Source organism: Oncorhynchus tshawytscha, linkage group LG26 (genome assembly GCF_018296145.1).
Source record: "Oncorhynchus tshawytscha isolate Ot180627B linkage group LG26, Otsh_v2.0, whole genome shotgun sequence".
Taxonomy (NCBI): Eukaryota; Metazoa; Chordata; class Actinopteri; order Salmoniformes; family Salmonidae; genus Oncorhynchus; species Oncorhynchus tshawytscha.
In genome coordinates, this window is record NC_056454.1 from 17,826,868 (window position 1) to 17,850,886 (window position 24,019).

Genomic DNA, 24,019 nt, shown 5'->3' on the forward strand with positions numbered 1-24,019 from the left:
ACTTTCTGAACGCACTGTACAGTGCCTTGCGAAAGTATCCGGCCCCCTTGAACTTTGCGAACTTTTGCCACATTTCAGGCTTCAAACATAAAGATATAAAACTGTATTTTTTTGTGAAGAATCAACAACAAGTGGGACACAATCATGAAGTGGAACGACATTTATTGGATATTTCAAACTTTTTTAACAAATCAAAAACTGAAAAATTGGGCGTGCAAAATTATTCAGCCCCTTTACTTTCAGTGCAGCAAACTCTCTCCAGAAGTTCAGTGAGGATCTCTGAATGATCCAATGTTGACCTAAATGACTAATGATGATAAATACAATCCACCTGTGTGTAATCAAGTCTCCGTATAAATGCACCTGCACTGTGATAGTCTCAGAGGTCCGTTAAATGCGCAGAGAGCATCATGAAGAACAAGGAACACACCAGGCAGGTCCGAGATACTGTTGTGAAGAAGTTTAAAGCCGGATTTGGATACAAAAAGATTTCCCAAGCTTTAAACATCCCAAGGAGCACTGTGCAAGCGGTAATATTGAAATGGAAGGAGTATCAGACCACTGCAAATCTACCAAGACCTGGCCGTCCCTCTAAACTTTCAGCTCATACAAGGAGAAGACTGATCAGAGATGCAGCCAAGAGGCCCATGATCACTCTGGATGAACTGCAGAGATCTACAGCTGAGGTGGGAGACTCTGTCCATAGGAAAACAATCAGTCGTATATTGCACAAATCTGGCCTTTATGGAAGAGTGGCAAGAAGAAAGCCATTTCTTAAAGATATCCATAAAAAGTGTCATTTAAAGTTTGCCACAAGCCACCTGGGAGACACACCAAACATGTGGAAGAAGGTGCTCTGGTCAGATGAAACCAAAATTGAACTTTTTGGCAACAATGCAAAACGTTATGTTTGGCATAAAAGCAACACAGCTCATCACCCTGAACATACCATTCCCACTGTCAAACATGGTGGTGGCAGCATCATGGTTTGGGCCTGCTTTTCTTCAGCAGGGACAGGGAAGATGGTTAAAATTGATGGGAAGATGGATGGAGCCAAATACAGGACCATTCTGGAAGAAAACCTGATGGAGTCTGCAAAAGACCTGAGACTGGGACGGAGATTTGTCTTCCAACAAGACAATGATCCAAAACATAAAGCAAAATCTACAATGGAATGGTTCAAAAATAAACATATCCAGGTGTTAGAATGGCCAAGTCAAAGTCCAGACCTGAATCCAATTGAGAATCTGTGGAAAGAACTGAAAACTGCTGTTCACAAATGCTCTCCATCCAACCTCACTGAGCTCGAGCTGTTTTGCAAGGAGGAATGGGAAAAAATGTCAGTCTCTCGATGTGCAAAACTGATAGAGACATACCCCAAGCAACTTACAGCTGTAATCGCAGCAAAAGGTGGCGCTACAAAGTATTAACTTAAGGGGGCTGAATAATTTTGCACGCCCAATTTTTCAGTTTTTGATTTGTTAAAAGAGTTTGAAATATCCAATAAATGTCGTTCCACTTCATGATTGTGTCCCACTTGTTGTTGATTCTTCACAAAAAAATACAGTTTTATATCTTTATGTTTGAAGCCTGAAATGTGGCAAAAGGTTGCAAAGTTCAAGGGGGCCGAATACTTTCGCAAGGCACTGTATATATAACTTTTCTAAATTACGAAACATTTGATCAACTTTACCTCAGAATCGTTTTGTTGGAGTGATTAAAAATTTAGATGAGACAGATAACATTTTTAGTTGAGCAAGAGTAGTGGAAGCCAGGGAATGTGCTGAATGTTTTTTTTGGGGGGGTGACATAAAGTGGTTTCTGTGTGAATTACAGCGGTGGGAGCAGTTAACCCGGTGGGCTAGATACCCCACATTACCCTAACCCCAAATTGATCTCCATCCAGGAGAATCTGACTCAAAGTATGTGTTGGAGGGTGTTGAGAAAGGCAGAAGATACATTTCTGCATATGTGTGAAATTAGTTTTTATAGCCTTTATAGTTTATGTGTAGGTTTAGATGGGCCTTTATCAGCTGGGCAGGCAACTGCTGGGAGAAGGATGAGCAAAGGGGAAATGTAAACATTCTATAAAACTGCTTACTAAATAATTAGCCTAATCGTGTATTCTAGGTCTACTGCCCGTTCCTGTGGACTGTTGATCCTGTCCCGTCCTGTACCAAACTAGACTTTAGAATTCTGTGTCAAGTCCCCAAACATAAGTGATGCTATGCTGTATGTTTCAGTTATTTTCTTGATTTTGGAGTTTGATAAGACAAAAAAAGTGTTTTTTCCCTCACTGAAAGCCAGGGGCTTCAATAGTCACAGTTTGCCACTATTTCTGCTCATTCAATTCTATTCTCTGGGATGGGCAAAAATGCTGATACAAAATTCCATAAAGATCAATGCATCACAATAAACTACAAAATACTTGTAATGTATTTAATTAAAATAAATGTATTTCGTTTTTTTAAATCAAATCAAATGTTATTACTCACATGCGCCGAATACTACCTTACAGTGAAATGCTTACTTACGAGCCCCTAACCAACAGTGCAGTTTCAAAAAATACGGATAAGAATAAGAGATAAAAGTAACAAGTAATTAAAGAGCAGCAGTAAAAAATAAAATAACAATATTTACAGGTGGTTGCCGGTACAGACTCAAAATGCAGGGCCACCTGTTAGTTGAGGTAGTATGTACATGTAGGTAGAGTTAATTAAAGTGACTATGCATAGATGACAACAGAGAGCGGCAATGATGTGGAGGGGGGGGCAATGTGAATAGTCTGGGTAGCCATTTGACTAGATGTTCAGGAGTATTATGGCTTGGGGATAGAAGCTGTTTAGCAGCCTCTTGGTCCTAGACTTGGTTCTCTGGTACCGCTTGCCGTGTGATAGCAGAGAGAACCATCTATGAGGGCCTTCCTCTGACACCGCCTGGTATCGAGGTCCTGGATGGAAGGAAGCTTGGCCCCAGTGATGTACTGGGCCGTTCACACTACCCTCTGTAGTGCCTTGCGGTCGGAGGCTGAGCAGTTGCCATACCAGGCAGTGATGCAACTGGTCAGGATGCTCTCGATGGTGCAGCTGTAGAATCTTTTGTGGATCTGAGGACCCATGCCAAATCTTTTCAGTCTCCTGAAGGGGAATAGGTTTTGTCTTGCCCGCTTCACGACTGTCATGTTAGGTTGTTGGTGATGTGGACACCAAGGAACTTGAAGCTCTCAACCTGCTCCCCTGCAGCCCATTAGATGAGAATGGGAGAGTGCTCTGTCCTCTTTTCCCTGTACTCCACAATCATCTCCTTTGTCTTGATCAAGTTGAGGGAGAGGTTGTTGTCCTGGCACCACACGGCCAGGTCTCTGACCTCTTCCCTATAGGCTGTCTCGTTGTTGTCGGTGATCAGGCCTACCACTGTTGTGTCATCGGCAAATTTAATGGTGGTGTTGGAGTCGTGCCTGGCCGTTCAGTCATGAGTGAACAGGGAGTACAGGAGGGGGCTGAGCACGCACCACTGAGGGGCCACTGTGTTGAGGATCAGCGTGGCAGATGTCTTGTTATCTAGCCTTACCACCTGGATGCGGCCCATCAGGAAATTCACGATCCAGTTGCAGAGGGAGGTGTTTAGTCCCAGGGTCCTTAGCTTATTGATGAGCTTTGAGGGCACTATGGTGTTGAACGCTGAGCTGTAGTCAGTGAATGGCATTCTGACATAGGTGTTCCTTTTGTCCAGGTGGGAAAGGGCAGTGTGTAGTGCAATAGAAACTGCATCATCTGTAGATCTGTTGTGGCGGTATGCAAATTGGAGTGGGTCTACGGTTTCTCGGTTGATGATGGTGTTGTGAGCCATGACCAGCCTTTCAAAGCACTTCGTGTCTACAGACGTGACTGCTACGAGTAGGTAGTCATTTAGGCAGGATACCTTAGTGTTCTTGGGCACAGGCACTATGGCGGGCTGCTTAAAAAATGTTGGTATTACAGACTTGGACAGGGAGAGGTTAAAAATGTCAGTGAAGACACTTGCTAGTTGGTCAGCGCATGCTCGCAGTACATGTCCTGGTAACCCTGCAGCCTTGTGAATGTTGACCCGTCTAAAGTTCTTACTCACATCGGCTGCGGAGAGCGTGATCACACAGTCTTATGACTCGATCTTAGTCCTGTATCGACGCTTTGCCTGTTTGATGGTTCATCGGAGGGCATAGCGGAATTTCTTATTTAGCTTCCGGGTTAGAGTCCCACTCCATTTTATTGTCCAAAGATTGCATGTTGGCTAGCAGAATTGAGGGAAGTGGGGGTTTATTCGATCACCTCAGACTTCTCAGAAGACAGCTCGCTCTCCGGCCTCTCTTTCTCCGCCTCCGCCTCCTCTTCACACAGATCACTGGGGTCAGGGCCTGTTCCTGAGGGAGCTGTATATCCTCCGCCTCGGGCTCGTCAGAGTCATGAAAGAAGAAAAAGGACTCTGCTAGTCCACGGTGAGTAATCTGTCCTGATGTCTAGAAGTCATTTTTTTCAATAAGAGACGGTAGCGGCAACATTATGTACAAAAAGAGTAAAAAAATAACTTACAAACAACACAGATTAAAAAACAAAGAAATACAATCAGTTGGGGGCACATAAAACGTCTGCCTTCGGCTCTGGCTCCATCTTCATAATAGTATTGTTATCTATAATTTACATGTGCACTGCTTAGGTTTGTCAGTAGAGGAGATGCTGGATCATCATCCGGAACAGCAGAGACACAGTTGATCCACATCCAGCCTCAGCCAGTACTAACACAGACCCAGTACAGCCGGCTTCAGCAAGTACTAACACAGACCCAGTAGAGCCGTCTTCAGCAAGTACTAACACAGACCCAGTACAGCCGGCTTCAGCAAATACTAACACAGACCCAGTACTGGCAGCTTCAGAAAGTACTAACACAGACCCAGTACAGCTGGCTTCAGCAAATACTAACACAGACCCAATACAGCAGTCTTCAGCAAGTACTAACACAGACCCAGGTGAAGTACAGGCAGCCTCAGGCAGTACTAGCACAGCCAGAGGTGTACAGCCAGAATCAGATACCAGTAGAACTTCCGGCGCCGACAGAGATGGCCGTCTCGCTTCGCATTCCTAAGAAACTATGCAGTTTTTTGTTTTTTTACGTGTTATCTCTTACATTAGTACCCCATGTCATCTTAGGTTTCATTACATACAGTCGAGAAGAACTACTGAATATAAGAGCAGCGTCAACTCACCATCAGTACGACCAAGAATATGACTTTCGCGAAGTGGATCCTGTGTTCTGCCTTTCACCCAGGACAACGGAATGGATCCCAGCCGGCGACCCAAAAAAACGACTTCGTAAAAGAGGGAAACGTAGCGGTCTTCTGGTCAGACTCCGGAGACGGGCACATCGTGCACCACTCCCCAGTATGCTTCTCAACAAGGTTGATGAAATCCGAGCAAGGGTAGCATTCCAGAGGGACATCAGAGACTGTAACGTTCTTTGCTTCACGGAAACATGGCTCACTGGAGAGACGCTATCGGAGTCGGTGCAGCCAGCTGGTTTCTCCACGCATCGCGCCGACAGAAACAAACATCTTTCTGGTAAGAAGAGGGGCGGGGGCGTATGCCTTATGGCTAACGAGACGTGGTGTGGTCACAAAAGCATACAGGAACTCAAGTCCTTCTGTTCACCTGATTTAGAATTCCTCACAATCAAATGTCGACCACATTATCTACCAAGGGAATTCTCTTCGATTATAATCACAGCCGTATATATTCCCCCCCAAGCAGACACATCGATGGCTCTGAACAAACTTTATTTGACTCTTTGCAAACTGGAATCCATACATCCTGAGGCTGCATTCATTGTAGCTGGGGATTTTAACAAGGCTAATCTGAAAACAAGACTCCCTAAATTGTATCAGCATATCGATTGCGCAACCAGGGCTGGCAAAACCTTGGATCACTGCTATTCTAACTTCCGCGACGCATATAAGGCCCTGCCCCGCCCTCCTTTCGGAAAAGCTGACCACGACTCCATTTTGTTGATCCCTGCCTACAGACAGAAACTAAAACTAGAAGCTCCCACGCTGAGGTCTGTTCAACGCTGGTCCGACCAATCTGATTCCACACTCCAAGACTGCTTCCATCACGTGGACTGGGATATGTTTCGTATTGCGTCAGACAACAACATTGACGAATACGCTGATTCGGTGTGCGAGTTCATTAGAACGTGCGTTGAAGATGTCGTTCCCATAGCAACGATTAAAACATTCCCAAACCAGAAACCGTGGATTGATGGCAGCATTCGTGTGAAACTGAGAGCGCGAACCACTGCTTTTAATCAGGGCAAGGTGACCGGAAACATGACCGAATACAAACAGTGTAGCTATACCCTCCGCAAGGCAATCAAACAAGCTAAGCGTCAGTATAGAGACAAAGTAGAATCTCAATTAAACGGCTGAGACACAAGAGGTATGTGGCAGGGTCTACAGTCAATCACGGATTACAAAAAGAAAACCAGCCCCATCACGGACCAGGATGTCTTGCTCCCAGGCAGACTAAATACGTGTTTTGCCCGCTTTGAGGTCAATACAGTGCCACTGACATGGCCTGCAACCAAAACATGCGGCCTCTCCTTCACTGCAGCCGAGGTGAGTAAAACATTCAAACGTGTTAACCCTCGCAAGGCTGCAGGCCCAGACGGACATCCCCAGCCGCCCCCTCAGAGCATGCGCAGACCAGCTGGCTGGTGTGTTTACGGACATATTCAATCAATCCCTATCCCAGTCTGCTGTTCCCACATGCTTCAAGAGGGCCACCATTGTTCCTGTTCCCAAGAAAGCTAAGGTAACTGAGCTAAAGGACTACCGCCCCGTAGCACTCACTTCCGTCATCATGAAGTGCTTTGAGAGACTAGTCAAGGACCATATCACTTCCACCCTACCTGACACCCTAGACCCACTCCAATTTGCTTACCGCCCAAATAGGTCCACAGACGATGCAATCTCAACCGCACTGCACACTGCCCTAACCCATCTGGACAAGAGGAATACCTATGTGAGAGTGCTGTTCATCGACTACAGCTCGGCATTTAACACCATAGTACCCTCCAAGCTCGTCATCAAGCTCGAGACCCTGGGTCTCGACCCCGCCCTGTGCAACTGGGTACTGGACTCCCTGACGGGCCGCCCCCAGGTGGTGAGGGTAGGCAACAACCACTCCATCCCGCTGATCCTCAACACTGGGGCCCCACAAGGGTGCGTTCTGAGCCCTCTCCTGTACTCCCTGTTCACCCACTACTGCATGGCCACGCACACCTCCAACTCAATCATCAAGTTTGCGGACGACACAACAGTGGTAGGCTTGATTACCAACAACGACGAGACGGCCTACAGGGAGGAGGTGAGGGACCTCGGAGTGTGGTGTCAGGAAAATAACCTCACACTCAACGTCAACAAAACTAAGGAGATGATTGTGGACTTCAGGAAACAGCAGAGGGAACACCCCCCTATTCATATCGATGGAACAGTAGTGGAGAGGGTAGCAAGTTTTAAGTTCTGCGGCATACACATCACAGACAAACTGAATTGGTCCACCCACACAGACAGCATCGTGAAGAAGGTGCAGCAGCGCCTCTTCAACCTCAGGAGGCTGAAGAAATTCGGCTTGTCACCAAAAGCACTCACAAACGTCTACAGATGCACAATCGAGAGCATCCTGGCGGGCTGTATCACCGCCTGGTACGGCAACTGCTCCACCCACAACCGTAAGGCTCTCCAGAGGGTAGTGAGGTCTGCACAACACATCACCGGGGGCAAACTACCTGCCCTCCAGGACACCTACACCACCAGATGTTACAGGAAGGCCATAAAGATCATCAAGGACAACAACCACCCGAGCCACTGCCTGTTCACCCCGCTATCATCCAGAAGGCGAGGTCAGTACAGGTGCATCAAAGCTGGGACCGAGAGACTGAAAAACAGCTTCTATCTCAAGGCCATCAGACTGTTAAACAGCCACCACTAACATTGAGTGGCTGCTGCCAACACACTGACTCAACTCCAGCCACTTTTATAATGGGAATTGATGGGAAATGATGTAAAATATATCACTAGCCACTTTAAACAATGCTACCTAATATAATGTTTACATACCCTACATTATTTATCTCATATGTATACGTATATACTGTACTCTATATCATCTACTGCATCTTTATGTAATACATGTATCACTAGCCACTTTAACTATGCCACTTTGTTTACATACTCATCTCATATGTATATACTGTACTCGATATACCATCTACTGTATCTTGCCTATGCCGCTCTGTACCATCACTCATTCATATATCTTTATGTACATATTCTTTATCCCCTTACACTTGTGTGTATAAGACAGTAGTTTTGGAATTGTTAGTTAGATTACTTGTTGGTTATTACTGCATTGTCGGAACTAGAAGCACAAGCATTTCGATACACTCACATTAACATCTGCTAACCATGTGTATGTGACAAATTAAATTTGATTTGATTTGATTTGATTTTGAACAGTTGCTGTTCCACCGAATGACCCAGCAGATTGGCTCCCAGTCTTAACAGACGTTATGAGGTCTGAGTTAGTGGACTGGGACTGGGTTTTTCTTTCCCTAAAGACAAGTCTAGAATAGGTTTACATTCAGGCTTATTACAAAGACAGCTGTCAAATGGAAAAAAGACTACTGGGAGGTGGCTCTCACACTCAATCAAAAACAACACTGTGTATTGTTTTTGCTGTAAGCTATTTTCTACAAAAGACTACAAAATAATAAAGGAAGACGTGAATGACTAGTTAAATATCAACGCCATTCTGAAACACCATGAGGGTAGTCCTGAACACACAGACAATATGTTCAAGTGGAGAGAACTTGATCTGCGCCTAAGTCGGGGACAGACTCTTGACCAGATACAAATGACAATTTTGGAGGCTGAAAGAAAGAGATGGCGGGATGGCCTTACACATTTAATAAGTATCACCCAGTCTCTGGTTGAAAGAAACCTAGCATTCAGGGGTTCATCAGACAAACTATTCCAACCAGATAATGGAAACTTCCTAAAAGAGGTTGAATTACTGGCAAAATTTGACCCCGTTATGGAAAGTCATCTCAGCAAAATTAAAGATGGAGAGACACATGTTCATTACCTTTGGAAGCGCACACAGAATGAGCTGATACAGATTGTGAGTGACAAGATTCTGGAAGCAATAGTGACACAAGTAAGAGACTCAAAGTACTTCTCCATTATCTTGGACTGTACACCTGACAGTCACCAGGAGCAAATGTCCATTATTCTGGGAAGCGTGGCTTTAAAGGGAAAGCCGAGATCAAGGAGCACTTCCTCGGCTTTGTGAATGTTGAGGTTACAACAGGCTTGAATCTGTCCACTGTCATCTTAGATAAGTTGAACAAGCTGAAGATTCCATTTGAAGATTGCAGAGGGCAAGCTTATGATAATGGGGCCAACATGAAGGGCAAGCACCAAGGAGTACAAGCCAGACTGCTTTCAAAAAATCCCAGAGCTGTGTTCGTCCCATGTGGAGTACATACTATATACCTTGTCAGTGCAGATGCTGCCAAATCTTCAAAAGACGCAGTTGGGTTTTTTGGGCATGTGCAAAAGCTCTTCACCTACTTTTCAGCTGGCACACAAAGATGTGAACATAACCGTAAAGTCATGGAGTGACACAAGATGGGAGAGTAGGCTCCAAAGTGTTCATGCAATCAGGTATCAGGCTTCTGAGGCTCGGGAGGCATTACTGGAAGCCAGACAGGCAATCAACGATTCTGTGGCCAAAGTGGAGGCGAAAGCACTTACAGAGGAAGTTGGGTCCTACCACTTCTTGATGTCGTATGGTGTGAGATACTGACAATGACAAACAAGGTGAACCAGCTCCTCCAATCCGCCTCAATGCAGTTGGATATCGCAGTGAATGTAATCTCAAATGCAAAGGCCCCCCTCACTACATACTGGTAAACTGGATACTCTGAGGCCCAGACAAACAGCCAAAAGCATTTGTGAAGAAATTAATGTGGAGGCTGTTCTGAAAAAAAAGAGACAGAAATAGCAAGAGGCATTTCAGTAATGAGGCTCCTGATGAACCAGTGACTGATGCACTGGAAAACCTTGACGTCAACTGCTTCAACATTGTGGTCGACTCTGCTGTGACATCCATGGATGAGAGATTTGAAACACTCAACCAGGTGAAAACCAAATATGGAGTGCTGCTGAACTTTTCAGATGTCCAGTGAATCTTTAAAGGCTCACTGCATGGAAGCTGAAAACACTCTAACCTTCAGAGATGACTGTGACATCAGTGGAATGGATCTGGCACATGAGATTCTGAATTGACCTGATCTGCCATCAGATAAGATGACTGCCTTTGAGCTGCTTTCCTTTCTCTGTGAGAAAGACCTGGAGGAACTCTATCCTAACCTTTGGAGGGCCCTAAGAATTGCAGTCACCCTACCAGTAACAGTAGCATCAGCAGAGAGGAGCTTTTCAAAATGAAAGTTCATCAAAAGCTACCTGAGGTCTTCCATGCCACAGGAACATTTGAGTGGTCCGGCCGTCATGAGCATAAATCATGACATAGGGAAACACATGTCCTATGATGACATCATTAATGATTTTGCCTCAAGAATGTGCAGAAAAGGAATGTTTTGATGGTAAGATTTTAATTCAACATTCAAATGCTTGCACACTTAGTAACATTTAAGATTCTATGGCAAAAGTGAATTTGTGTAAATGACTGCTTAACTAACTATGTGACATACTCTCTCAATTCCTTCCAGACAGTCCAGATTGACTGGTGCCCATGATGATGCTGAACATGCCCAGGCTGTTGTCACACAGCTGTATAGGTTTTATTTTACTATTTTGAAACATATAGCTGCAGCCATAGCCTATAGGCTTATGTTTACATTGTATAGACACAGCTAATTGTATAATATTGTGAGGACTGGACTAATTACCAGGCAGCAGAGCCAAAGCTCAGTGTTACATTTGATTATTTTCTACATTTGATATTTTCTACAATTTCTTATTTATGTTAATATTCACTTATCTTAAGATTCTATAGGAAATATTTAATTCAATAAATATGGTTTGCTTATACCTCATTCTGTTCTGTATAGGTTGACTTATTCTTAAACCGACAGATGGAGAAAAACATTTTAAAGGAGGGAGGATTGTAATGTGAGCACTGGAGTCTCAGGTGTGACTGTGTGGAAATGGCAAATGATTTACATGGCTCACGGGTCAGGTAGGAAGGCCCCTTAGCAGAATTTTGCTTAGGACCCCAGGGAGGTCAGGACCGCCCGTCTCTGTTGGTACCTTAGTTGTTGTGCTTACTAAACATGATAATTTACTGAACAGCTAAGGTAGCATATTGACATGCATATTGGTATTAAAAGACAGCAATGTCGTCAACAACAAATATGTGTTTAAAATATCCAGAAAATCATCAGTTTGATAGCTAGCTGTCCAATTAAATATGCAAAAATATGATCGCTAAAGTGAGCCAGCTAGCCAGTCAGTGGCACTGACAGGTTGGTTGAAACTGATACAGCAACAACATGTGTTTCACTCTATCCCATAAAACATGACATTTCTAACCAGGCATCAATTATCCAACACAATTTAAAGTTTATTAGGACCTTAAATCAATAAGTTAGACACTCACCGGACAACTTAGGAGCTAGGTAGATTTTCAACTGATTTTTCTTCTCCCCTTGACTGGTAGTCAACTGTTACTGGTCTTGGAACTTGTGTGTTCACCAGAAACAACTTCTGGTAAACTCTTTGCCACTAGTAGCAATACATATTGTTGCCACAGGTTTACCACAGATTAAAATAGAATTTCGGGAGATTTGTTTGTCAGAAAAAAATCTCTGGCAAACTGTTTGCCACTAGCTGCAACACATATTATTGTTGCCAAAGGTTTGCTGCAAATGTACCAGTTCTGGCAACATTTTGTGGCACACGATGTAGTTTGTAGAAAATTTGCCACAAACTTGCGGGAAGTTTGCAACTACACATTCATTTTTGTAAGGGCAGAGAGAGGCTAGGCAGGCCTAGAGATATATAATCACTCATGTTGTCTCATGTGCAGAGGCTGTAAGACAGATTGGTGGAACTATTAGGTGGACTGATGGAGCTACCATGGATGCTCCTGTAGTAAGTGGACCTACTGTCAGAAATGGTGCTTCTACTAGTCCTGACATGGTTTCGAGACCTGTTCAGAAATCTTGCTCCCATAAATGTGCTGCGTCAAAGGACACTTTATAGTAAAACACATTTACTTCATAGCTTCCATTGGAAAGGTTATCAACAGGACTCGGATTGTGGAAAGCATAAATGCCAGGTTAAAGATTTTTGTGGATATGATAAGAGAGTTATTAGGGGTAACAGATGTTACTGTCAACATAATTTTTGAAATGTTGAATAATCCTAAGGATGGAATGTCTCAACATGATAGAGGGAACATTTGAAGAGGTTGGGAGGGTTTTGGGGATGGGGGATGGGGAGGGTAGTTAATAGGGATTTATTTGTTTAGTATTACAGAATAGAGTACCACAGTATGAGTCAAAATACCCATAAAACCTAGCGGTCAAACAGGGAAATGGTTCCAATATTTCCCAACATTCATTTTTTCCATAGGGGATTTTATAAACACTTAAAAATAAGGTATGTTTCATATAGTCTTACCGTGGCATGATGTTTTGATGACCATGTAAATCTCTCTAGGACAAGGTGACTTTTTCAAAATATGCGTTCGCCTGTATTTACCCCCCCCAAAATTAGACGCTAATTATCTGCTAATGTAACTATCATAAAGATCTACAAATGCCATGATGATCTGAATAAGACAGCTGAATCGACACAATACCTGTTAGCAAAGGTGTCAATTAAAGAAGAAGTGCAGGAGCTTGCACGGATTTGTAGGCTTTCATGATCTATTTTGAAGGTAATTAGCATTTTTGAAACTAAGAGTAAATAGAGACCAATATATTGATACAAGTTACCATATCCGAGAGAGATTTACACTCTTATTATAATGTCACACCAGGGTAAGCCTACACGAAATACAGTCCTTTTTTTTTTAAATTCTAAAATCACCTATGGGAAAAATGAATGGTGGAAAAACGACTGGAACCATTTCTCTGTTTGACCGCTAGGTTTTATGGATATTATGACACAACTGTGGGGCTCTATTAGGCAAACCATGATTGATCGTACACTCCAAAACAGTAGGTGGCGGCATGCACGTAAATGTTTCTTTACGGACCGCCATTATACCATAGAAGAAGAAGAAGGTCGTCACTTGCATACCAGAAGTGACGTTTTTTGCGCTCCTAGCGAAACTTTGGTGCCACGCATACAGTTTGTTGACATGATGATGATGATGCTGCCGAAATCTCTTGTGCTTAACTTATTTTTATGTCTACAGATTTATAATGTCATTGTTGATGTTACAGTTGCAGTTGCGTCAATCGATGATGTGAAGATAGAGGTGTTATTCACGCCAGAGGACTGCTCAAAAAAGAGCAAAAAGGGAGACCTAATGAATGCACACTACGATGGGTACCTTGCTAAAGACGGTTCTCAGTTCTACTGTAGGTAAGTGTCCCAGATTTACATATACAATGGCATCAACAATGTAATACTTTTGTTAAAAGAAATGGATTTGCACACCATGTGAGTTTTATAATGAGGGAGCCAGGAAAGGCTCGATTTTGGTCGTAAACTATTTGATAAAACAATTTGTAATACTTTTCTACTGACCAGATCCATCAATGAAAACAGACATGAGCTGGTAAATGCATAATTATTCTATCAAAAGCTTGTAGACAGATCCAGTGACAGTGTAAAGCCACAATCCTGGATTTTTAGACAAAAAGACAACCCATCCACTTTGGTATAGCTGAGGGATGGCCCTGACACGTGAACCTCTCAAATTAAGCAGATAAGCTCATGGCTCATTAAAAGTTAATGAATGTGCCTATTATTTCAGGACAATACCATGGTAAGACAGTGACACACTCAATACTGTGTTATGTAGACCTACTGTACCATTTTCCATTTTGTGTTTCAGCCGCTCAGACAAAGCTGGACATCCTCAGTGGTTTGTGTTGGGAGTCGGACAAATCATCAAGGGCCTGGACATGGCATTGAATGACATGTGTGCTGGGGAGAAACGCAAAGTCACTGTTCCACCTGAGCTAGCCTTTGGAGAAAAAGGAAAAGGTAAGATGGGGGGTATAATTATCATATGCGCAATATTTGAGCCATTAATGTGATTCTTAGAGGCCATACAGAACCTTTGCCTCTTGAGCCAAAAGCAGTCCCGTGGCCTTCATTGACAAAAATATGGTCCAAAAATGACCTCCTTGGCCAGAAAGGGGCACACCTCCCTGTATGTATGTATATCTGTGGTGTGTGTGTGTGTGTGTATATATATATATATATACACACACACACACACACACACACACACACAGGTATACACACAGGTATATATATATACACACACAGGTATACACACAGGTATATATATATATATACACACAGGTATATATATGAAACCACACAAACGCATATATGAAACCACACAAATCCATATATAAAGTGGGGAGAACAGGTATTTGATACACTGTCCATTTTGCAGGTTTTCCCTACTTACAAAGCATGTAGAGGTCTGTCATTTTTTATCATAGGTACACTTCAACTGTGAGAGATGGAATCTAAAACAAAAATCCAGAAAATCACATTGTATGATTTTTAAGTAATTATTTTGCATTTTATTGCATGACAAGTATTTGATCACCTACCAACCAGTAAGAATTCTGGCTCCCACAGACGTGTTAGTTTTTCTTTAAGAAGACCTCCTGTTCTCCACTCATTACCTGTATTAACTGCACCTGTTTGAACTTGTTACCTGTATAAAAGACACCTGTCCACACACTCAAACCTCTCCACAATGGCCAAGACCAGAGAGCTGTGTAAGGACATCAGGGATAAAATTGTAGACCTGCACAAGGCTGGGATGGGCTACAGGACAATAGGCAAGCAGCTTGGTGAGAAGGCTACAACTGTTGGCGCAATTATTAGAAAATGGAAGAAGTTCAAGATGACGGTCAATCACCCTCGGTCTGTGGCTCCATGCAAGAACTCACCTCGTGCTAATGCTAATTAATTACTTAAAAATCATACAATGTGATTTTCTGGATTTTTGTTTTAGATTCCATCTCTCACAGTTGAAGTGTACCTATGATAAAAATTACAGACCTCTACATGCTTTGTAAGAAGGAAACACTGCCGATTTTGCAGGTTATCGAATACTTGTTCTCCTCACTGTATATACATACATGAAACCACACAAATCCATGTGATAAGAAATGTAATAATATATCATATTAAAGCCAACATTTTACATCAACAATTCACAACTTTAATACAATTTCAAGGGACATTCATTCAATCTTCTTGAACTAACACCTATTTCTTCATTTTTGCTTACCGTGTGTTATTTCCACAGCAGTTTCTTTGAAGGATTTCCTCCCCTGACAGTGTACACCGCACTGCTTCCTCTTGGCATGTAAGCATGTTGGGCATATGGTGCAATCACAGCATACAGCTCATACTCAGACAGCAGCTTTGCATGCATGTTTCAAGTCTTGAACAGTGGTGGCTTGGGATGGGATTAGGATTACAACTGGTCCACTCTCTTTATTGTATAATTGTCCTTGTAGAGGGAGTAGCTACCATGAATGCATGCCGTGTGTTGAAGTATTTAGCATGTTTCTTTGTATGGCAATGGCATGAACTATTATATTAACATTTATGACTGCTGGAAAGGAGAAAGAAATGAATGAATTACTATAGCGAATAAACTAGAAATGTCGAATTGGAAATGAAGTTATTCCGTCTGAAAACATTGTCATTAGTATTAAATGTTTGCAGTTGTGTTTCTGTGTGAGTCAGTCCAAAGAGTGTTGCCATTGTGTTTGGATGTCACTATTTTGTTTTCACTTTGGGGAGAATATTGCTGTAATGTATTTAAAATGAAATCACATTTTGTTTGTCACATGCTCCGAATACAACAGATGTAGACCTTACAGTGAACTGCTTACTTACAAGCCCGAACCAACAATGCAGTAAAAATAAAGATTAAGAAATAAAACAACAATTGATCTGGTTTACTAGGTCCTGTCCCACCCAATGCTACATTGATCTTCGATGTGGAGCTCTACTCTGTGTCCAAAGGGCCACGCAGCCTGGAGTCCTTCAGAGATATAGACCTGGATGACGACAAGGTTCTCACTAGGGATGAGGTATGCTAGTTCACCTATATTCACAAGTCTGAGCAAAGAAAATGAAGACTGCCTTATTGACAATGTTAGTCTGGGGTGATCATGCATCATGTCTTCAATGAAATTGTCCATTGTTCAGAGGAGGACTAACCCATGTTTTGTTTGTTGTTTTGTAGATGACATTCTACTTCAAGGTGGAGTATGAGAGAGATGGTAGTAAACCTCGTGAAGACTCCTTCTATGAGAGAATGGTGAATGATGTGTTCCAGAAGAGTGACCACGATAGAGATGGATTGATAACAGTGAAGGAATACAATATCTATGAACATGATGAGCTCTAGGACCCACCAATGGCTGCACTGACTTACAGTATGAGGGTACATTTGTTATTGTTTTTTACACACTACAAACATCAGTGGATATTCCACGGATGCTGATTTGGCTGCAGAGTTTGACTAATAAAACCACTAAATTGTACAATTGTCTTTTTTTTCTTTTCATTCAAGCGCTAACACACACAAGCGATCCCAGCCCCTCGCCCTTGCTTTACAACTCTCCGTTTTGACCACCAAGATGAGGCGTAGTCAAATTCTGCTTGGAGAAGGATCTCTCCACTGTTGCTGTGCACAATGGCAGTGTTGCAGATCTGCAGCATTTCAGAGTATTGAGACTCACTGCTGTTGTCTTTCAAAGTGTGGAGGAATTTAATGTAAACCTTTGCTCAGTACTCCTCCACTGTTGGCTCTAGTGCACCGTGTTACTACCAAACAGCACTTTTCACCGCCTTTCTTGACCAAGGCCCGGTCTCCCGATAGTGATTGAAGTTAGGCTTATGAGTGTTTATTTTTTAAATGTATTTAACCTTTTTGACTTGGCAAGTCAGTTATTAAGAACATTCTTATTTACAATGACGGCCAAACCCGGACGATGATGGGCCAATTGTGCCCTTAAGGACTCCCAATCACAGCCGGATGTGATGCAGCCTGGATTCAAACCAGGTCCTGCAGTGATGCCTCTTGCACTGAGATGCAGTGTCGTAGGCCACTGGCCAACGATGCATCTTTCCTACAACGTTCGCTCAGGCATGTCTGGATACTGATAGGATCGAAAGAAAGGCAATGCTGCACTTGGATCAGCTTTCTCCATTCAAATCTTACCTTTAATTATTCCTCAATACCGACAATGGATAAGCTCCTAGAAAGATATCACCTATGGCTGCAAATATTGAGGTGGCTAATTCTAATGCTTACTCTATAATGCACTAAATCAAAATTTGGCAAATCATTGCGCACATTAGGCTACACATCATGAACTATATTGAGACAAATTACAGACATTAACCTACAAATAGCAAAATAGAACTCCATTGATTGAACATGAAATGTATTTCAATATGATTGAAATAGACCTATAGCCTGTATTTATATTTTATTGCAGTCATCCTGGTATTCATTTGAAGCATCTTCTTATACAATGTACAAAACAAAGCACACCTGCTCTTTCCATGACACAAGACTGACCAGGTGAAAGCTATGGTCATTTGTTAAATACACTTCAACCAGTGTAGATGAAGGGGAGGAGACAGGTTAAAGGATTTGGCCTTGAGACATTGTTTACAGTGCCTTGCAAAAGTATATATCCCCCTTGGTGTTTTCCCTATTTTGTTGCGTTACAAGAAAATACAATTTGAATGGATTTTTATTTGGATTTCATGTAATGGACAAACACAAAATAGTCCAAATTGGTGAAGTGAAAAAAAATTACTTGTTTAAAAAAATTTAAAAACGGAAAGTGCTGCGTGTATATGTATTCACCCCCTTTGCCATGAAGCCCCTAAATAAGTTCTGGTGCAACCAATTACCTTCAGAAGTCACATAATTAGTTAAATAAAGTCCACCTGTGTGCAATCTAAGTGTCACATGATCTCAGTATATATACTATACACCTGTTCTGAAAGGCCCCAGAGTCTGCAACACCACTAAGCAAGCAGCACCATTAAGACCAAGGAGCTCTCCAAACAGGTCAAGGACAAAGTTGCAGGGAAGTGCAGATCAAGGTTGGTTTATAAAAAAAATATCAGAAACTTTGAACATCCCACGGAGAACCATTAAATCCATTATTAAAAAATTGAAAGAATATGGCACCACAACAAACCTGCCAAGTGAGGGCCGCCCACCAAAACTCATGGACCAGGCAAGGAGGGCATTAATCAGAGGCAACAAAGAGACCAAAGATAACCCTGAAGGAGCTGCAAAGCTCCACAGCGGAGATTGGAGTATCTGTCCATAGGACCACTTTAAGCCGTACACTCCACAGAGCTGGGCTTTACGGAAGAGAGGCCAGAAAAAAAGCCATTGCTTAAAGAAAAAGAAATAAGCAAACACATTTGGTTTTTGCCAAAAGGCATGTGAGACTCCCCAAACGTATGGAAGAAAGTTCTCTGGTCAGATGTGACTAAAATGTAGCTTTTTGGCCATCAAGGAAAACGCTATGTCTGGCGCAAACCCAACACCTCTCATCACCCCGAGAGCACCATCCCCACAGTGAAGTATGGTGGTGGCAGTGTCATGAAGTGGTGATGTTTTTCCATCGGCAGGGACTGGGAAACTGGTCAGAATTGAAGGATTGCGCTATATACAGGGAAATTCTTGAGGGAAACCTGTTTCAGTCTTCCAGAGATTTGAGACTGGGTCGGAGGTTCACCTTCCAGCAGGTCAATGACCCTAAGGATACTGCTAAAACAACAGTCGACTGGTTTAAGGGGAAACATTTAAATGTCTTGGAATGGCTTAGTCAAAGCCCAGACCTCAATCCAATTGAGAATCTGTGGTATGACTTAAAGATTGCTGTACACCAGCGGAACCCATCCAACTTGAAGGAGCTGGAGCAGTTTGCCTAGTAGAATGGGCAAAAATCCCACTGGCTAGATGTGCCAAGCTTATTGAGAGACACCCCAAGAGACTTGCAGCTGTAATGGCTTCAAAAGGTGTCTCCCCAAAGTATTAACTTTGGGGGGGGGGGATATTTAAGCATGCTCAAGTTTTTTTTTTGTGTGTGTGTGTTATTTGTTTGTTTCACAAAAAATATTTTGCATCTTCAAAGTGGTAGGCATGTTGTGCAAATCAAATGATACAAATCCCCCCAAAATAGGAAAAATGCCAAGGGGGGTGAATCCTTTCGCAAGCCACTGTATGTGTGCCATTCAAAGGTTGAATGGGCAAGACAAAGGATTTAAGTGCCTTTGAACGGGGTATGGTAGTAGGTGCAAGGTATACCGGTTTGTGTCAAGAACTGCAATGTTGCTGGGTTTTTAATGCTCAACAATTTTCTGTGTGTATCAAGAATGGTCCCACCACCTAAAGGACATCCAATCAACTTGACACAACTGTGGGTAGCATTGAAGTCAACATGGGCCTCCCTCTGGAACACTTTAGACACCTTGTAGAGTCCTCCCCCCTTACAATTTGAAGCTGTTCTGAGGGCAACTCAATATTTGGAAGGTGTTCCTAATGTTTGGTATACTCTGCACATTGCTTGTTTATATCAATTGCAAAGACATTGGCAACTTTATTTCAAGTCAACTTTTTTCTGAGGTTATCGGCAGTCACAGAGGTGGATAAACCATGTGATTCAATGTTTAGCAGAGATCTTTTGTGTAAAGTGACACGGAAGGGCAAACAACCTCTAATGACCCACTTAGCTGATCTACGAGTAGTCTCAGGCAGGCGTTAAATTACGAGTGTTTAGAAGTGCAATGTAAATAACTATGGATTTGGGGAAACAGCTCGGAGATTTAACAATGCTCCTATGAAGGTTCTAACGATGAACTTACTAGCCTTAAAATGCTTTTGGGAAACCAGGCCCAGGAGTTACCTTGTTCTGTCTGCCATCTAGTGGCAAATTGTGTACATTACATTATTTAACATGGAGGCTACAGATTGAAGTCGGAGGTTTACATACACTTAGGTTGGAGTCATTAAAACTCATTTTTCAACCACTCCACAAATGTCTTGTTAACAAACTATAGTTTTGGCAAGTTGGTTAGGACATCTACTTTGTGCATGACAAGTAATTTTTCAAACAATTGTTTACAGACAGATTATTTCACATATAATTCACTGTATCAATTCCAGTGGGTCAGAAGTTTACATACACTAAAGTTGACTGTGCCTTTAAATAGCTTGGCTTTAGAAGCTTCTGATAGAATAATTGCCATCATTTGAGTCAATTGGAGGTGTACCTGTGGATGTATTTCAAGGCCTACCTTCAAATTCAGTGCCTCTTTGCTTGACATAAATCAGCCAAGACCTCAGAAAAAAAATTGTAGACCTGCACAAGTCTGGTTTATCCTTGGGAGCAATTTCCAAACGCCTGAAGGTACCACGTTCATCTGTACTAACAATAGTACGCAAGTATAAACACCATGGGACCACGCAGCCGTCCTGAGCGAGATGAACGTACTTTGGTGTGAAAAGTGCAAATCAATCCCAGAACAACAGCAAAAGACCTTGTGAAGATGCTGGAGGAAACAGGTACAAAAGTATCTATATCCACAGTAAAATGAGTCCTATATCGACATAACCTGAAAGGCCTCAGCAAGGAAGAAGCCACTGCTCCAGAACCACCATAAAAAAGCCAGAATACGGTTTGCAACTGCACATGGGGACAAAGATCATACTTTTTGGAGAAATGTCCTCTGGTCTGATGAAACAAAAATAGAACTGTTTGGCAATCATGACCTTCATTATGTTTGGAGGACAAAGGGGAGGCTTGCAAGCCGAAGAACACCTTCCCAACAGTGAAGCACGGGGTGGCAGCATCATGTTGTGGGGGTGCTTTGCTGCAGGAGGGACTGGTGTACTTCACAAAATAGAGGTAGGAAGATTTTGTAGAAATATTGAAGCCATCAGTCAGGAAATTAAAGCTTGGTCACAAATGGGTCTTCCAAATGCACAATGACCCCAAGCATACCTCCAAAGTTGTGGCAAAATGGCTGAAGGACAACAAAGTCAAGGTATTGGAGTGGCCATCACAAAGCCCTGATCTCAATCCCATGGAAAATGTGTGGTGCAGAACTGAAAAAGTGTGTGCGAGCAAGGAGGCCTACAAACCTGACCCAGCTAAACCAGCTCTGTCAGGAGGAATGGGCCAAAATACACCCAACTTATTGTGGAAAGCTTGTGGAAGGCTACCCAAAACATTTTACCCAAGTTAAACTATTTAAAGGCAATGCTACCAAATACTAATTGAGTGTATGTAAACGTCTGACCCACTGAGAATGTGATGAAATAAATAAAAGCTGAAATAAATCATTCTCTCTACCATTTCACATTCTTAAAATAAAGTGGTGATCCTAACTGACCAGAGACAGGGAATTTTTACTATGATTAAATGTCAGGAATTGTGAAAAACTGAGTTTAAATGTATTTGGCTAAGGTGTATGTAAACATCCGACTTCAACTGTATATAGAGTAAGTTATACAATTTTATAATACAGAACTGTGTGTAACATACTAACAGGAAAAAGTCATATTGAATGTAATTTCTTACATTGTGTGTGTGATTAGGCTGCCCCTCCCCAAGGTTGTTTTCTCCTCTGCTCTGCGTGTGTGAGTGCTGTCTGTAGCTCCTCGGGTGTCACCAGGCCGAAGCGCACTAGAGAGTCCTCCAGCTGAGAGCGAGAGTTCCCAATAAAGGAGTGGGACAAGAATGAGGGAAGCCCTCCTTCTCCTCCCTTTAGTGTGTAGAGAGGAAGTCGGACCATCCCCATCACCTGGAAGAGAGGAGGAGGGGTTGAGAAGGTAGCGGGGAGATAGGATGCGAGGAATGCCGGAAAGTCAAATGAACATATACTGTACACACAATTGCTACCTCATGGCCATGGTCTGTTGCTGTGCTAGCAGCTGCCTTTTCGACCTCCCTGATCTCTTTCTCTTCCATTCTCCGGGCATAGAAGTGAGTAATGAGGTGAGAGGAAGAGGAGGAAGGGTTGTGGCAGGAAGACACATGATCCTCCAAGGTGACTGACAGTGAGAAGCCCAGCTCCTCCCACAGTTCCCTGCTCAGGCCCTCCTCTAGGGATTCTTCTGACGGGTCAACGAGACTGAGGTCAAAGGTCAGATGTCAGAGCACATATACAGTATTCTGAATCCCAATCCATCCCTTCCACTAGTCCTGAGTAATATTCTGTATATGACATCACTCACCCGCCAGGGAAACCCAACAGACCATCGAAACGCATCTGCATCTGTGGAGAGAGATAAATGCAGTAACTAACACTAGTCTCTCATGACAGCTGGCCACCGACCAGTGTGCCCAGGAGATTTGGTTCTGAGTGTGGAGATCACTAACACGTGCACACCCTGCTCTCTCACCAATACGATGTGTCTGATGGGGATTTCTTCGAACAGCTGAGCTTCTGTGTCTGCATAGAGCAATATGTGACACGCATGTCTGCACCCCACACACGCCAACGCCTCTTCTCTAGACAGCTGTCCACTGGCCATGCTGCTGCCTATACATACACACAAGCACACTCTGTACACACCACCAAACTCTGCTACTCCAATTTATAGATCTGTTCCACCTTCATCTGTCCCTCTTTTCAAGTCTCGGAGATTCTATCATATATTGTATTGTAAATACATACAGCTACTGTAAAAGTGTAGCTCACCGATCTGTGCAGTGTGGACCACCACAGCCAGCTGCAACTCCTTTCTGTTTACAACCAGAAGCAGGAAGCTTCTGCCTCGTTAGGAAATGGGTTAGCTGAAATCAGGATAAGGCTTATATCACCACCTGGAGGGCTGGAGTTTAGCTCCCACTTAGAGCATTTGACAAGTGGCATCTGCTTGTACAGTAGAGCAGAGGGTTCTCAAACCTTTTGCAGTTTGGGACCCCCAGGAACCCCTTTTGTGATAGCAAATGAATCGGGGACCCCTTCATAATCAGAACACAACTCGAGTTAAATAAAAATAGCATACACGGAGTTTTACTATGACTTTGGCAGTGCAGGGCTAGACAAACCAAGTCTCTGGCCTGGGAAGGCCCATCCCTTGGCATCGAGAGAACAAATCTGTTTTCAAGCTAATTTCCTTCAATTCGACACATTTTACCATGAGGCCGAGATAACTTTGCAGTTTTACAGCTTAAATTACAGTGCATTAATGCAACAACAACAAAAGGGGGGAATTACAATAAGTACTGAGTTGAAAAATGTATAATTGGTGTAATACTGTGGATATCAATATCCCTGTGAGCCTCCAAGGCCCATGTTGCCAGATTAAGAACATAACTTGTAGATTAATAATATTACCAGTGTCCAATGTTAACTTTTTTTTCGCTCATTGGCCCATTTGGCCAAGGGCAAAAAATCTACTGGTGTAATTTTCACCTGTAATAAAATGATAGTAAAAGATTACAGTTGCGAGAGCAAATATTTTTTGGTGAGAGAGGTGAAATCCATGTGGGGATGAAGTGTATTTGTGAGAGTACAGTATCTCTGCAAAACAAAACAAAAATCTCTGCTCTCAAATTAATATGGAACATTTTTCAGTCAAGAACCTATCTAATCAACTAGTATTTCAATATTCTGTTATTAAATCAGGCTATTGATTAGGCATGCTAGGTTAGTGTCAGCTAGCAGCTAGCTAATTAATATTTAACAACGTACAAAAGT

The 24,019-nt window shown here is 42.7% G+C and overlaps 2 protein-coding genes across 3 annotated transcripts; one reads left to right on the top strand and one right to left on the bottom strand.

Moving 5' to 3' along the window:
* Positions 1-13,371: 13,371 nt before the first annotated feature.
* fkbp7 (FKBP prolyl isomerase 7) lies at positions 13,372-16,818 on the top strand. Its single transcript, XM_024389099.2, has 4 exons — positions 13,372-13,648; positions 14,124-14,275; positions 16,235-16,362; positions 16,518-16,818. Exons 1-4 carry the CDS (start codon positions 13,422-13,424, stop codon positions 16,680-16,682), a joined length of 672 nt encoding a protein of 223 aa, XP_024244867.1. The 5' UTR covers positions 13,372-13,421; the 3' UTR covers positions 16,683-16,818.
* A 4,888-nt stretch (positions 16,819-21,706) lies between these two features.
* Positions 21,707-23,197, bottom strand: zgc:103759 (U8 snoRNA-decapping enzyme). 2 transcript variants are annotated; one of them, XM_024388522.2, is made up of 5 exons: positions 23,015-23,197; positions 22,716-22,855; positions 22,548-22,588; positions 22,204-22,444; positions 21,707-22,114 (listed from the first exon to the last, which is right to left on the bottom strand). In XM_024388522.2, exons 2-5 carry the CDS (start codon positions 22,845-22,847, stop codon positions 21,905-21,907), a joined length of 624 nt encoding a protein of 207 aa, XP_024244290.1. In that variant the 5' UTR covers positions 22,848-22,855; positions 23,015-23,197; the 3' UTR covers positions 21,707-21,904. The 2 variants fall into 2 exon arrangements, with proteins under 2 accessions (XP_024244290.1, XP_024244291.1); XM_024388523.2 differs by having other exon boundaries at positions 21,711-22,114; positions 22,213-22,444; positions 23,015-23,186.
* Positions 23,198-24,019: the final 822 nt, after the last annotated feature.

Excerpts from the sequence above, each read along its gene's own strand:
- zgc:103759 (XM_024388522.2), bottom strand. The coding sequence starts at position 22,847 with ATGGCCAGTGGACAGCTGTCTAGAGAAGAGGCGTTGGCGTGTGTGGGG. Across the intron at positions 22,589-22,715 it reads CCATCAGACACATCGTATTG|ATGCAGATGCGTTTCGATGG; the intron begins GTGAGAGAGCAG and ends CTCTCTCCACAG. Across the intron at positions 22,445-22,547 it reads CTGTTGGGTTTCCCTGGCGG|TCTCGTTGACCCGTCAGAAG; the intron begins GTGAGTGATGTC and ends CTTTGACCTCAG.
- fkbp7 (XM_024389099.2), top strand. The coding sequence starts at position 13,422 with ATGATGATGATGATGCTGCCGAAATCTCTTGTGCTTAACTTATTTTTA. Across the intron at positions 14,276-16,234 it reads CTTTGGAGAAAAAGGAAAAG|GTCCTGTCCCACCCAATGCT; the intron begins GTAAGATGGGGG and ends CTGGTTTACTAG. Across the intron at positions 16,363-16,517 it reads AGGTTCTCACTAGGGATGAG|ATGACATTCTACTTCAAGGT; the intron begins GTATGCTAGTTC and ends GTTGTTTTGTAG.